The sequence below is a fragment of the Schistocerca cancellata genome, chromosome 8, assembly GCF_023864275.1.
Source record: "Schistocerca cancellata isolate TAMUIC-IGC-003103 chromosome 8, iqSchCanc2.1, whole genome shotgun sequence".
Taxonomy (NCBI): Eukaryota; Metazoa; Arthropoda; class Insecta; order Orthoptera; family Acrididae; genus Schistocerca; species Schistocerca cancellata.
The window spans coordinates 240411609-240428020 of NC_064633.1; the positions used below are offsets into that span (position 1 = coordinate 240411609).

At 41.8% G+C, this 16412-nt stretch overlaps 1 protein-coding gene across 1 annotated transcript in view; it reads left to right on the top strand.

The window, feature by feature from the left end:
- Positions 1 to 1601: 1601 nt before the first annotated feature.
- Positions 1602 to 16412, top strand: part of LOC126094867 (myrosinase 1-like) — a 41999-nt gene continuing 27188 nt past the window's right edge. Inside the window, exons 1-5 of the mRNA XM_049909499.1 lie at positions 1602 to 1745; positions 2347 to 2477; positions 3264 to 3398; positions 15016 to 15138; positions 15221 to 15401. Coding sequence (XP_049765456.1) covers positions 1610 to 1745; positions 2347 to 2477; positions 3264 to 3398; positions 15016 to 15138; positions 15221 to 15401 — 706 coding nt within the window. The 5' untranslated portion in view covers positions 1602 to 1609. The remainder of the gene's footprint in view (positions 1746 to 2346; positions 2478 to 3263; positions 3399 to 15015; positions 15139 to 15220; positions 15402 to 16412) is intronic.

A 16412-nucleotide genomic window follows, 5' to 3' on the forward strand; every position in this document is an offset into this window, starting at 1 on the left:
GTTATCCTGTCGTTGGCTATTCACTCTTTTTTATCATGGTCACCTCCCCCTTGGCAGTCCTCCCCCGGAGATCCGAGTGGAGGACTATTCCGGAATTTTTAGCCAATGGAGAGTTCATCACGACACTTTCAATTACAGGCCACATGTCCTGTGGATACACGTTATGTGTCGTTCATGTGGTTTTCATTGCCTTCTGCATCCTCTTGCCGTTGATCATTGCTGATTCTTCCGCCTTTAGGGTTAGTTTCCCACCGCACGGAGAAGAGAGTGATCTGGACCTCTGTCCGCTCTTCCGTCCTCTTTGACAAAGCCTTGGCAGAATGATGGTGACGTCTTACGCCGGATCTTCGGCCGCAGATACTGATTATTAATCAAAATTTAATCTGTGACCGGTTTCGAACCAGGGAGCGAGGACGTTTTGATTACTTATCAAAGACGCTACCCTCCCCCCCCCCCTTTTTTCGTTGCATTTGTTCGGTGCGGATGTCCCATGACATCCGTTCAACTACAGTGTTGAGCCGCTGACTCAGTTTTTTTTATTACAGAGGGCAGATAACCCTCTGACCGAACAAGCTGAGCTACCGTGCCGGCACCCCTAGAACGGGAATATGTCCAGAGAAAGAAAACAATCTTTTTCTGGGGAAGGTGAGGATGTTCGTATTCGCCATACTTCGGATACTCTCTGATCTTGGATGAAATTTCCTAACATGGGTCCTCAGTTTCTTTGCCCAGCAATTGGCCGCAGGTTTTTCTGCACCATGCTGAAACATTTCAAAAGATACGATGTATATTTATAATCCGAAACATTTCTTCTACTATAAATTACAGTTTTTCTGTGTGTAGCGGTCTGTTAGCTGGTACAGTACTTAAGGTGTAAAAATTACACACTTTAAGAGACATACAATCATACAAATTGCTGGTAGGAGGTGAAATGTCATACTGGCTACATATTACCACAGCAATGCACGTAAGTCGCCTATGAACGGGTGGAGGAACAGCTTAACTTAAATAATTTTGTTACTGTGATGTTTGACTGTAACACAAAAGTTTCCTTTGAAGAGGAAATTACAGTTACGCTGAAGTGCCGAATGTGTAAGGAATGATTCTTTATTCTATGAGAAACTGCCTCTTCGTAGAATTTCATCAATATGTAGATTGTCCCAAAGTACTTAAATCATTATTGTGTTTTTAATTTATAATTTCTATTTAGCTAACCTGAGCAACATGTTCCCTTGTAAGGATTGACGACTGTACTTTTCTCGGTAATCAGTGTCGCTAATCATCGGACTCAAGGGTTTCAAGCACCATCGAGGTGGGGCACTGGAGAGTATCCATACGGTACTGATAATAAAGCTTGTAATGATACCACTGAATGACACACAGCTTCTCGCAGAAGTTTTCCTCCATACCTCTCCGATAATATCAGTGAGAAACACTTGTGCGTTACAACAGAGGTAATCCCAAAAGAAATCTGCTGATTAATGGTGATAAGAGAAAACTGACTAATGTATTTGCGGTTTTGTGATGATGTTACGAAACCACACTGTAACTACATTATATATATGTAAACCTGCAGTAGCTCACAGAAAGACGCTGGACACTGAGGATCATGAGGTTACTGATTGCGTTCACGGCTGTGCTCGTCGTTGCTTCGGCACAGACAGCCACTAACCAGTTCCCAGATGGCTTCATGTTTGGAGCTGCGACAGCCGCATATCAGATCGAAGGAGCCTGGAATGAAGATGGTGAGTTTAGAAGCATTAGCTGTATTCCGCAGGAAAGTAATAAGGAACAAAAGAAAACTCGGTACTAGAAAAAGCTCCGTTATTATTTCCTTCATAAACGGGTCCTCATTCTCAACGTAATTCTTGAGAGCAAAGACCATTTTTAATATATCCGTACAATGTCAAATTGTTTATACAAGATGGCCTTCATTGTATAATGTGTTATATCAAATTACGGGCAGTTTCGGCCAGTGGCCACATCCAGATCCCCATTAGAAAATTATTTGTGGGAGAGAGGACAAGTTTTGGTGTCCCCGTAGAACTAAATAGCTTTTAAGTATCATCGACGCAACTGCTCTTGAAAATTGCCACAGGCATAAATTGGCTAGTAATGTGATGTGGCATTGATGCGATGGAGATCATCTTGTATAAACAATTTGACAAAGTTACAGTGTTTATTTAGAATGGTTTTAACATTCAACCGTTCCCTTACGTTCAGTATTTACAACAGCGTGAGTCTTCAATACGTTCCATGTTGTTGCTTGTACAAAACAAACCCATTTACAAATTTCTATGGAAATACTTATATTACGTATTGCAATGTTCTGGCATGTCTGTACAGGAAAGGGAGAGAGTATTCAGGACTACTTCTTCCACAACTATCCTGAATACACCAGTGGAGACACCGGAGACGTCGCCTGCGATTCTTACCACAAGTACCAGGAGGACGTGCAGATGCTGAAGGCTCTCAACGTAAGTACATTTTTCAAAGCGAAGAGGACTTTCCCTGTTTTTTCTCGTGACTGCGACACTATGTTTCTCCTCATTTTATCTTCCATTCATTCGACATAACAAAACGCTAGTGACGTACTTATTAATTTTATGTGTGTATGAAGTGTTCTGCATCTACAGAAAACGGGGCGTAGGTTCGTTTACAGGTATAAGTTGCTTTGGATATACACTTAAAAGTGAACTAAATGTTGCACCTGAATTACGTGCTTCTGTGAAAAAATTTCTTATCAGTTACTAACGAATGACATGTTATTACGCATATAGTACTATGTAAATTGTGTGTGTAGTTCTTAATTTTCAGTGTTCACTATCGCATCCATCCGTCTATTGAATAACTGCAAGGTAGTCTTGTTGTGTGTTATAAAAGTTTCCCTCTCACGTTCATGTCTATCACTGCACATTTCTAAATTTATTTATAAGTAACTTGTTGCTCTTGAGAATGACAAACAATTTTTGACCTTCATTTCATCGAATTTTATGTTATATATCGCAAAGACAAGGAAGATTTACATTAAAGAATCTCAGCCTTTTTTAGTTTACTAGATAAAGCATAAAATATTGTCCACAAATAACGATCTCTTGAGACATATTTCGCTCTTCTGTGTACCTGTCTTGTACTGTATTGGTTAATTAGGTGGTTACCATTTCAATGTGTCTTATTTGTTGAGCTCAGTAAATTAATGATCACGTATCAGCTATCTATCAACAATATTTAGCCGCAACTTTTAATACACTGTGATTGAACAGGCGGACGTATACCGATTTTCGATTTCCTGGGCACGAGTGTTGCCTACCGGGGACGTGGACGTTATCAACCAGGCTGGAATCGATTATTACAACAACCTCATCAACGAGCTACTCGCCAATGGAATACAGCCCCTGGTAAGTAAGAAGTGACAGAATTCACGCAGGTAGTAAACTCTCTTGCATTTAAAAGCACCTAATATTAATAAAATATAGCACCTCTGTAACCGATTCCAATACGGAACTACAGCTATGGCAAAATTACCAGAGTACTTCTGACACAGGCAGACAATATGTGAATTTTTTCCCTGATATATAAATATTAAGGCTGAAACATCTTATCATTTCGGGCTACCTAACTAGGCACAGACCACATGAAACACATCAATTTTAAAAAGAACTGACGAACGATAATTTTGATTGTAACACTTTCGGCACTTCGGATCATGCGTTATGAACATTTCACATAAATATGAATGGGATTTTGATATAAATTAACAGCGATTGTTCCCAGACCTGCTCTGAGAAACGAGTTAGTTCTACATGTCTTTCAGTAAGGAGGTCATAGTGTGCAGGGAGAGCTGGAAGGACATTACAAGAGATTCAGCCATACAGCTACATGTTTCCTTCCCCGTGAGCGCAATATCCCATTCGGTTCAGTAGAAAGTAATTGAGGTTGGCGAACGACGGAATCCTTAAACTAGAATGGAAGGAGCGAGATTGAACTTCATCCTTCTGAATTTGAATCCAATATGTTAACTACTTTGCCGCTTTCAACAGCGATAATAAAAGCAATGTTAATAGTAAAACAAATCTTAGCAGCTGTATAGTGGTGTCAGAGGCCTATAGAAATTTCACGGTAGTAGTATATACAACAATAGCGTCTAACAAGCAATAATAATGAACACCTAAAATTGCTTTGCTTATGTAAGTAATAGGCCAATTGTGTAAAAATAAATAGGTGAACCTAGATTTACAACTAACATTTTTCAATAAATGTGGTATTTATTTTAATCTAGTACAATTTACGAAGATTGTGTATGGATATCTTCAGAATTAAAGAAAGTGTTCCCATGTGGAAAGTAGCTGGCGTAAGTCTCGGCCTAGGTTAACACTGTTATAACCGACTGCATGAGTGGCACTGGGCAGTTACATTTCAGGGAGCGTTGTGACTGAGGGGTGAGAGAGAATGGCAGGCTGTTTCCACGGCATGATGAGGTGGCGATCATGTCCCTGTCCCGCAGGAGTGGATTAGTATTTGGTCAGCTGGTAGCCATCGTTTGATGAACTGGCTGAAACACGTGCTGGCACCTTGCTTAGCTGATGTCTGTACTCAGCGCTGGGCCTGAAACAATACCAGTGGTGCGTACTGGGATCTTGCGTAGGAAGCCCGTCTTCGAAGAACGACTGCACCCAGGCGGCCAAGGCGAATGGCAAGAGGTCCTTCCAACAAACCATCAGAAGGCTGCAGCTGTTTCCGGGCTGCAACCCGCTACCTCCTAGCACGAGTCCAACTGCTACTGGTGTGGACCAGCAAACCAATTGTGCTGTGGCATCAAGTCAAGAGGGTGCATTTACTACAGGAAGCAGGGTCGCGAACACACAGCTGCTGCTAGTGGCTCCATCTCTTCTCTTCATCTGCCATAGCCCCTGCGTCCTGCTGGTAGTGCAGCAAAGCAAGTGCATCGGCTACAGAATCAACAGTTATTTATTATAGATGGCTGTGCATTTGTGGTGCCTATGTGACAGACAGTCCTAGTCATGTACTCAGCAATACCCCTGAAATTCACATAATGGAGACATCAACTTGCTTCTGCATTTATTACCACTGGCATGTTACATCTACCAGGGCTAATTCATGGCGCAACAATGTCACAAGTTTGGTGTGTTAACCCAAACATCGGCATGCCAAACTCATTAGCCATTAGTGGGTAGTGCAATGTTACACTCAACTTCTCACAAATTTTACTCTTAATCTGGTAGTGGTGCTACGTACCCGCCCTTCCTCCCTGGAGAAGATACCCTATCGTACGTCTTATATACAACATAAGTTCCTCTTAAAAACATCTGGCAGTGCAATTTTCAGTATTCAATGACTAGATTTGATTTCGAACCCTACATGTTCAAAAAATGGCTCTGAGCACTATGCGGCTTAACTTCTGAGGTCATCAGTCGCCTAGAACTTAGAACTAATTAAACCTAACTAACCTAAGGACATCACACACATCCATGCCCGAGGCAGGATTCGAACCTGCGACCGTAGCGGTCGCTCGGTTCCAGGCTGTAGCGCCTAGAACCACACGGCCACTCCGGCCGGCCCTACATGTTGAATGTCTCTTGATGCTCTTTTGTTTTCTACCCTTACCCCATGTAACAGATCATTAACTCCTAAGAACCTTTCATAACTTTGTGCTTTTATGCTTCTGTAAAGTTGGCCAACGGAAAGTTGCTCAGGATCTAATAGGGATTCAGTTAAGATAATGGTTGGAATAAGAACAAAGTATTCTCATCGTAAATTTGATCAGTCCTTCAGCTTTATTTCTAATCAGTTGGTGGACTTCTTCTACCGACTCTATTCTGGAAGTGTTACCTCATCAACGTTATCTTGTAAGTATTACTGTGTGAGTGGAGTTTGCCCAGCAACTTGATAATGGGCATGGACTGATGTCGGCATCCAGCTAGTATCCAGTAGCAGCTAGACCAGGTCAAGCCATGGTCCATAAGCACACTTCGTTACCCCGAATGATGAGTAAATATTTGCTTAAAATAAAGTATTTTCAATGTTTGTTGGCCCACTCGTACACTTGCCACATTCTGTCAAAACATAAGCTCTTGACAATTTGCAAACATTCCCTTTTATTCCATGGCCTTATATCTTCTTATATTCTATCAGATACCATTTTTTTTAATTCACTATATTCCCTGTCTAGGCATCCAGCCTACTGCGATCTGTAATACAACTGGATCAGTCAGCTGGAAGCCTTCCTCCTCAGATAAATGAAGGCTAGGCAAAGCAGAGTTAGAGTCAGTATGGCTCTAGATAACTCAAGGTCACAGTTAGTCATTGTTGCCCTTCCTGACGTTGTTCAACATGCTGCGTTAATTTCTGCACAGGGACTACCTCCACTTGAGTGGTTATTAATTGTTTCAGGTAGTGGATGAGGTCTTAGGGTTCAGCAAGGTTAGGTTCTGCCTGGGGAGTATCTCCAGTAGCTCGTCCATCCTGTCCAGTGCGAGCTGTGATATGTGCAAGTGAATATAAATTGTCATTGTGGCTCGTATGTGGGAAGTTAGCGATCTTATGTCACATGCTGTCCCATTAATCAACTACCCACTAAATTTTATTTCCCACTGTCTTCCTCCTGCGGGCATTCCTTGTTCATAGCAAGTCTCTGCTTTTACTAATACACTACCATATGCTGAATTAATCCAATTCAGACCTCGTTTTTGGAAATAAAGCGTCTCTTGGACCACGCCGACCCCTGTTCTTCGCATCAGTAACTGTGCTGTACATTTTTTGTGCATATGAATCACATGAGCTGAGCATACTGTAACTTTTCACTCACAGACATGGTTGCAACTTTTCCTTTGTCATTACTGCGTGACTGTCTCTCTCTACTCAGACATCAGCACCACACCACCTGTGTTCACCTGCGCCAACTACCCTATGACATCCTATTTCATCGTATACGAGTATTTGGTGTAGGATGTGCGTAACTGCTCAACTCTGGGATCATAAACAATGTGTACAATAATACCTGCACTATCTTCACTTCCACCTGGTCTATCTTCACTTCCACCAATGCCATATGATAATCAAAAGGGAGATTTTGCCCTCTAAGCTCCACGTCAGTCCCAGCTTTCTCACCCCAGACAGATACCGTTCTTGTCACAACAAGATAAGACTCAACTGTCCATGTAACATATGATGAACAGCTTCTGAAAAGCTCGTCATCTCAACTCTCACGTCCCACATGCGGCTAGCGTTTATGGTCTTGTCATGGTGACTGTGCCTCCACGACTTCTACCTATATGTGCCCAACCTCTAGTTCACATACCTCATCACCTGCCATGTCAGCTTCCAGAGCACATGCATGTTGTTCATCACTCTACTCTCTAAGCTCGCTAACTGCATGATATGCCAACTTACCCAACGCCTTCACTGCCTTCATTGTCCTGTTCAGTTCCTTTATGTCACCAGCATCTGCTGTTCCACATACAGGCTTCAAAATCCTTTTCCTGATGTCTGCTAAAGCATTGTTCTGCCGTCCTAATGAATGTGCAACCATCTCCACTGCTTTCAATCTTTTCTCGCAACTGCTGATACGCTTTATGCAATTTCTCACTCTCTCCTGACATTTCCCCAAGTACTCACTGTTCTTTGTTAACTGTCACAAACCAAAAAACACCCCCTCCAGTCTCCTTATTTCGTTCTGGAATTCCCATACATTAAATATTAAACTCAGTGTCCATTGACGACTAGTAATCACGAGATCATCACACATGGAAAACAGAACTCTTCCCCCCAGGAGTGGATTCCGCAGTGCCTCAGAGTACCCCAGGCGAAGACTTACAGCAATACCATGAGCAGCATCTTCCCCATACTTGTTGTCAGTGTATATCAACATGCGGTCAGGGACTGTCCTTCCACCTTAAAACAGACTGCAGTCACCAGTCACCATCTGTTATCAAAGTAAAACAAAAGAAGCATATTCTAAAACAGGACTGCTCCCGGTACCCCAAACACAATATCTTAAGCAATTATTAAGACACACAATAAAACTACGTCTCCCGCTTGCTTGATCTCAGTGTATATTGCACTCCCTGCACTCGTTCATTTACACTTTAACGTGTGCTCCTCCACTACCTCATGTTTGCTTCTCCTCTGTTTCCACCCTTACTATCCTTGAGATCGCCTCCAGACTCGTGATCATAGACATCCAATACTCTATTGTCGGCCTCAACAACAACGGTAGCCTAAATCTGACTGAATATGTGGTTACTATTAGCTGATAAGAAGCTTGGTGTCTCGTCCCGAATATTTTAGTCTCGTCTTTTGATATATAAGCACTAGAGAGTATCACCCACCTCGCACTTTTTGTTGTGGTAAGCCTCATATGCATTTGACAGCTGCCCCAGTCTCTCAAATGCCTTGGTGTCCCACTCAGTACGCGCTTCTATGTACATGTGTTAAAACAATGAGGTGAGAAAGAGGAAGGCTGATAAAAATCAACACTAATAAAACTCACCTCACTCTGTAGCCAATCGACATAAACAAACTTGCGCACCACGTTGCGGCGGCGCCCCAGTTACCAGCACATAATAAAAATACCAACAGACCTCCCGCTCGCTGCAGTATAACCACGCGAGGGCCCGGCATTCAGGAATACAAGTAGCAAAAGCTGTCGACAAGAATACTACAGTCCAAGAACAAATAAGTTAAGCCAACATGACTCCAGCTTCTTATAACGTTACTCGCCAAACGGCGCCTTTAGGAGCTAATGCTAACAAGCCAGCAAATTATTCATCAGCTACGCGTTTAGAAACTCCTTAACATGTTTAAGTAGTTTAAAACAAGAAAAATTTACAGCACTACTCGTCAACGAATCTCAAGGACAAAAACTAACTCGAAACAGATAAAACGAAGAGAACAACTTAAGATCCAGTTACTTTAAATGTAAGGCCTTACCAAAACAGATCCGTTAACGCAATCATTATCTTGAAGGATGCATAAGCCTTACCTCTATAACTTACGGTAATTAGTATAACCTTTTAGCCACCAAGAGATATACCAAGGTCTTCAGCTTGTACAATAGGGTCTAAAACTATTCAAACACATATTAACAACAGCCTCCAAAATAAAATAAAATAGATATTTAAGAAAAACACAAATCTCTAAAAAAATAATAAATGAGATGCAAAAAATTTTAAAGATGTATCTAAGTCTAATTAATCTTCCAATTTTACGCCACAACTTGACCCATAATAACCTCATAATTCCTAAAATCACACAAGTTAAATACACATCAATTCTCTCTGAATAAATAGAATTGTACCTCCTCCATCAAATTAAACTACAACAAATCTCAGAGAGACATGCGAGGCAGGAACTGAGCAGACAGGTAAATAATACAGTCTGTTGCACAAGAAGTGCTGTACAGTCCCAACACTTAAAATATCAGTCAACGAACGGACGGGCAAATCCGTAGTCACTGCAATCCAATCCAATCGCAGACTCACAATACCAACAACGACGACGATTTCTCCAAGTCAAATACTGTCTTCCTCAACGCGCAGGTCTGATTTTCCAATGATCTGGCCGCCATCAGGCAGCGTCGTACTCCAGGACTCGAGTCTTAACCAACTCCCCGGCGGGCACGCTGGGCCTTTTTTTTTCCCCTTCACGTCGCCACGGCACCCGTAAGTCCAGGGTCACTGTACTACAATCGCACCACCTATCGAGATGCATGTAAACCAGACAAATTATTGAGCGAATGATTCGATTCGAGCTATCACTGCTCATTAATAGCTGGCGTGGTTTCAACCCATTCAGAAATCCATCCAACAAATGCTGACACATCGTAATAGCATCTTTTCAGCCTGGCGGCATCCTCTGCAGGGTAAAAATGCTGCCTTTGGTCAGTCATTCAGAACCATCTACAACTTATGATATCCGCTTCTAAAAATCCATGATAGAAACATACGTTCACTAGCTCAAGTTGCCAAAGGTCTCTGTGGTGTTGTGTATGAGGTATGCATTTATTACAGTCTTCCTATTAAGATGGTGGTAACCTGAGAGTAATCTATATTTCTTGGAATCTTCTGTAGACGTTTGGGCGCAAGGATAATTCCTGCTCTGCATGGACTATTACTTGTTTGTATTATCCAATCAGACAACTGCTGGTTAATAAACTCCTCCAAAACTGGTTACAAATACTGGAGTATTGGATATGGTTTCCTGAAGAATGGTGCTTCGTTCCCTGTCAAAGCTGTGTATGAGTAACTGGTGTCATAGGCAACGGACCCCACGGAATGAATATATCCTCATATTCCACCAAGACCTCCTCCCTTTAGGTGTTTCACCTTCTTACATAATACAGACATAGTGGTGTCGTATGGCTGCTTATGGCATACCCCTCTGTGGAGCTATCCTCCTTTCAGATAAGCCCAATCTAATTATCAAGATCCTTTATAAACTTTACATCTTCAGCCCAAAACTGTCAATACTGATGGGTACTACTTTCCTGTCATCTCTCTCTTACATGTCTATAATACATTTTCTCCTTTTATAAAAAATATTTCTGAATTTAATACATAGTTAATTTTTAATGGTTATATTATGTATAACGTATCGAATGGTATGTCTGGCTTCAGCCCCGCCCAAATCGACGTCCCAGTGCCCTTTAGGATACAAACCTGCGATCAAGCCTTAATGTATTTGTACGCGGTTTGATCGGACTGGCCACTATGATTGACCCAATTCGCTACAGATCAACGTTGGGTATGGCTTCCACTAGTTCTAATGTCTACCTAATCCGCCACACGTCGCCTATTTTCAATATTGTCATGATGTTCATGAAAAAAGTCCAACCCCAGGATATTGCTGTAAGCCTCGCTTACATAAGACACTACTTCCACACACTGCTTAAACTTAAATGCCCCCACTAGAAAATCTATTTCCACCGACCCCAAAGGCTAGCATTATAACCCACCCTAAGCATTCTAGGGTGGTTAATTCCATCGTCTCTAACCTCCTAGATCCCTACTAACTACTGGCACATGCGCCCCTGTGTCTGTTAAAATATGATGTTTCCCACAACATCTAATATGTATTCTGTCTCTGTATACTTACGTTTTACATCTAATTTTAATGGGAACCTTCTTTATTCCTCCCTGACCACCCCTACTTTTTTTAAAAAGTCATCAGTCTTCTGACTGGTTTGGTGTGGCCAGCCAAAAATTCCCTCCTGAGATAATCCTACGCCTCCAATTATTTGGTGGATGAATTCCAATCTCTTTCTTCCTCTACAGATTTTACCCTCTGCAGCTCCTTGTAGTACCATGGAAGTCATTCGCTGATATCTTAACAGATGTCCTATATTCCTGTCCCTTATCTTTGTCAGTGTTTTTCACATACTCTTTTTCTCTCCGATTCTGTGCATAACTTCCTCATTCCTTACCTTATTAGTGTACCTAATTTTCTACATTCGTCTGTAGCACCACATCTCAAATGCTTCGATGCTCTTCTGTTCCGATTTTCTCACAGTCCATGTTTCACTACTATACAATTCTGTGCGCCATACACACATTCTCATAAATTTCAATTAATGCCCATGTTTGATAATAGTAGACTTCGCTTGGCCAGGAATGCCCCTTTGGCCAGTGCTAGTCTGCTTTCGATGTCCTCCTTGCTCCGTCCATCATTGGTTATTTTGCTGCCTAGGTAGCAGAATTCCTTAACTTCATCTACTTCGTCACCATCATCTTGACGTTAAGTTTCTCGCTGTTCTCATTTCTGCTGATTCCCACTGCTTTCGTCTTTCTTCGATTTACTCTCAGTCCGTGTTCTGCAAACATTAGGCTGTTCATCCCATTCAGTATATCATGCGATTCTTCTTCATTTTCACTCAAGATAGCAATGTTATCTTCGAATCGTATCATTAATATCCTTTCACCTTGAATTTTAATCCAACTCTTGAAACTTTCATTTATTTTCACCATTGCTTCTTCGAAGTACAGATTGAACAGTAGGGGTGAAAGACTACATCCTTCTCTTACACCTATTTAATACGAGCATTTCGTTCTTGGTCGTCCACAATTATTATTTCCTCTTGGCTCTGAGCACTATGGGACTTAACATCTGAGGTCATCAGTCCCCTAGAACTTAGAACTACTTAAACGTAACTAACCTAAGGACATCACACACATCTATGCCCGAGGCAGGATTCGAACCTGCGACCGTAGCGGTAGCACGGGTCCAGACTGAAGCGTCTAGAACCGCTCGGCCACCACGGCCGGCCTCTCTCCCTGTGTCTTACCCCAACTTCTCTCAGAATTTCGAACATCTTGCACCATTTTACGTTGTCGAACGCTTTTTCCAGGTCGACAAATCCTATGAACGTGTCTTGATTTTTCTTTAGTCTTGGTTACATTATCAAACGAAACGTCAGGAATGCCTGCCTGGTGCCTTTACCTCTCCTATAACGAAACTGATCGTCATCTAACACATCCTCAATTTTCTTTTCGCCGGGCGGAGTGGCCGAGCGGTTCTAGGCGCTACAGTCTGGAACCGCGTGTGTGATGTACTTATGTTACTTACGTTTAAGCGGTTCTAGGTTTCTAGGGGTCTGATGACCTCAGAAGTTAAGTCCCGTAGTGCTCAGAGCCATTTGAACCATTTTGAATTTTCTTTTCCTTCTTCTCTATATTCTTCTTCTCGGCAACTTGGATGCATGAGCTGTTAAGCAGATTGTGCGGAAATTCTCGCACGAGTTAGCTGTTACAGTATTCGGAACAGTGTGGACGATATTTTTTCGAACGTCAGATGGTATGTCGCCGGATTCATACATTGTAGACACTAACGCGAATAGTCGTTTTGTTGCCACTTTCCCCAGTGATTTTAGATAGTCTTCTGAAATGTTATCCATCGCTTCTCCCCGGCTACTGGCAGATAATGGCATGTTCCACAGCACGTTCCCACAAATCTTACTCCTAATTTGGTAGCAGCCCTACAGTATCGTGTGGATGGCACTATTGACTTGTTGGATGTCACGTATCGTCATTCACTATTTCAAATAAGAAATTTAACGAGATCGTGATTGCTTAATGAATGACTTGTGTTGTTAAAGGGATTGAGGGAGAAGGGTGAGTGAAACATGGGTCCAACACGAAATCTAATCAGGTCCCCTACCACCAAGGTGGCAACCGAGCTTAACGCTCCTATCCAAATGACGAATCCTCTGTGTAGTGCCCCATAACCGTATTAAACTATGGAAAAGAGACTGAACTCAAGTCAATAGTACATACTCCATTCGACAAGAAACTGTACATCACAGTTCCTTTCCCGTTGCAGTTTTCCCTAGTGACATTGATTTTTCCCACGGACTACATCCGAACAGTCACACCAATTCGACTGCACTGCATATTAGTTCATTCTCTATCTCTGACGGCACGTTTTGAATGCTCTTCACAATTTGAAACATACGCAAAAAATTTCAGTAAAAATAGTAGAAATAGGGGAAATGTTACGTATTTCAGACACATCACTTAAAGTTAGTCATTGAATACTTGGACGCTGAAATAAATTGTATACTGTCATGACCTTCTTGTCAATATACATTATAGGTCCTGGTTGCGACAGTAAACAGACGAAATACAAAGATCTAATCCCAGTCAAGCAAACGATTTTATTGCTACGAAAATAAAAAAAATTGTAACGTTAAATCGTTTTCTGACAGAAACATTTCACACTGTCATGCTTGCGTTCAAATTGTGGACGTCCTTAGGCATAAGGAACGTAGCAGACTGTCTTGGATATTGTAAAGGAAGACACACAACATTTTATCATAATTTTTGTCAGTTACACTGTGTGGAACTTATAATTCAGCAGACATTTTTTTTTCTATCGAGGAGACCTACACAGCTATAAATAAAAACATGCAAATTTAATTCCGATTCACTTACTTTGTACACCTTTTTTTTCCACAACCGATTCGAAGGCCGTCATATTTTATTTTAACTTCCAGTGCACTTCTATCCTTTTCGCCAACAACGCAATAAAAATCAATCGCACAGGTTGCCAGCGCCCATTTAATATCAGCTCATAGGTACAATGCACAAGCTAGTACCTTGCACGTGGGGTGCTTCATGCTACATGCTCACCATTTCTAATGTGGTGTAATTGTAGGCCACATATTGGTAAGATTGGCAGTCACAATGAGGTTGATAGCTTCCGTATGTTTTACATAATTCGTAATGGATTTGACGGTTGGATACTTCGCGGGAGAAAGGTCAGAATTTGCTGTTCATACTTCATTGGTTACATTTCCTTTTGTTCCCCTCAAGGATTTGTTTGGTAAGACCCCGGCCGATATCTATCTCTATTCTAGTGCTAAATGGGCAAATGCTCCCCTCTCGCACTGTTGTTCGGACATTGCTTTTCTATTTGCATTAGTCCCAGCAGTTTAGTGCTTGAAAGTCTCGAGGAAACCTATTTTTCCACCGCATTAAACAACGAAGTCAGCGTACAAATTTTTATTGACATAGGTTCATAGTGTTAAAGTACGGATAGCTGTAATTTACATGTCAAGCCAAAATTGGCGCAGTGAAGTGAAAAACTGTCATTCCTGTAGTGAGAGTGGCTTGTACAAACATGCTCATCATACAAATATGTATTGCTGCACTGCTATAATCCTTCCATAATTATTGCTACTTGTTCCCACCTGCATAAAAGTATACACGCTGTATCGGTAGTTAGGTTCCGAGAAATTCCAAATAAGGTAAGGTTCGCGTTTTCTAAATTTGTACAGCCCCGTTTCTTATCGAAGACAGTACTATAGATGTTACAATAATATTAGGTTGGAATCATCATACATTACCAAAACACTGGTTACAAAAAAAGTTACAGACATCATTAAGCAACTACCATCCTGAACCTCTGCTTCAGAATCCCGTAACAACTACAGGTATAATTAAATGAATATGATTACTTGAGCAAAGTTTTGTAAGGTTTCACACTGTATTGTGCCCTCTGCAGGTAACAATGTACCACTGGGACCTGCCTCAAGCACTGCAGTACATCGGAGGCTGGTCCAACGAGTTGATGGCCGACTACTTCGTTGAATACGCCAGAGTACTCTTCGAAAACTACGGTGACAGGGTAATCAAAATTTTAATATACTTACAGGCTTCACTCACACCTAATTTACCTGATAGCATATTGACAGGGTATGGTTTCACAGGTGAAATGGTGGATCACATTCAACGAGCCAGCCGTCTTCGTGAATGGTTACGCGACGGAGGGTTTCGCCCCCTCTCAACCTGCATCGGGCATTGGCGACTACCTAGCGACACATACCATCGTCAAAGCCCACGCACGGGTCTGGCACCTGTATGATGAGCAGTTCAGAGCCTCGCAGAACGGTCAGTACCTCATGAATATATGGAGGGCCCTCCTGATGCTCTTAAAATTTACGATAGACAAATACACTGATGAACCAAAACATGATGTCCAAAGCCAAGTTCGATACTGAATGCCACCAAGTGACTTTGCGACAAATGTATAAAGTGAGATGATTGATAAATTATTATAACGGCGATATTGGTCGCAAAGGGAGAAATCCACTGAGATAAGTGTAGTTCATGAAGGACATACTGTTATGAAATCCACTGAGATAAGTGATGTTCATGAAGGACATACTGTTATGAGCGAGCAGCTGAAGCAAGCGTCGCGGAAACAGCTAGAATGGTTGGCTATTTGTGTTCTGTTGTCGTGAGCATCTATGGAAAGTGGTAGATAGATGTTAAAACCACGAGTGAGCGAAAAGGAGTTTGGTATCCATGCATCATCATGGAACGTGGATGTCAAAGAGTTCCTCGCTTTGTCGATCATGAATCATGACAGGCGGCTGTCTGTGCCAGAGCTGACGACAGAATACAACGCTAGTGGAGGCACAATTGTTTCGTAGCGTACCAATGAGCGCACATTGATAAAAATTGGGTTCGTAACAGAGCACCACTATGTGTCCCCATATTGACACAACAAAATGGCTCTGAGCACTATGGGATTGAACATGTCAGGTCATCAGTCCACGATATGAAAGTCACGCTGAGCAGTTCCGCTTGCTCTCGAGCAGGGGAAGTTATTCTCCAACACAAAGGCTATATGTAACTGAATTGTTAGTCAGAGTATTGTGCTTTATAGTTGTAGCCACTTGTTCTGGTAACACAAAGAAAGAAATGAACAGCACGAAGATATTATAACTGAACTAGTGGATGGGCATATGGCAACAAGCGGAAAGCTTACTTTCGAAGTAAAATGTAACTATAATGGCGAGGAATATTATCCCTCCGTGAAGAACTTCAAGTCAGTCAAGTGTATTCCCCACTTAGAACAAAATGCATCTACTTGAGATTTTTTTGTAGTCCTCCTAA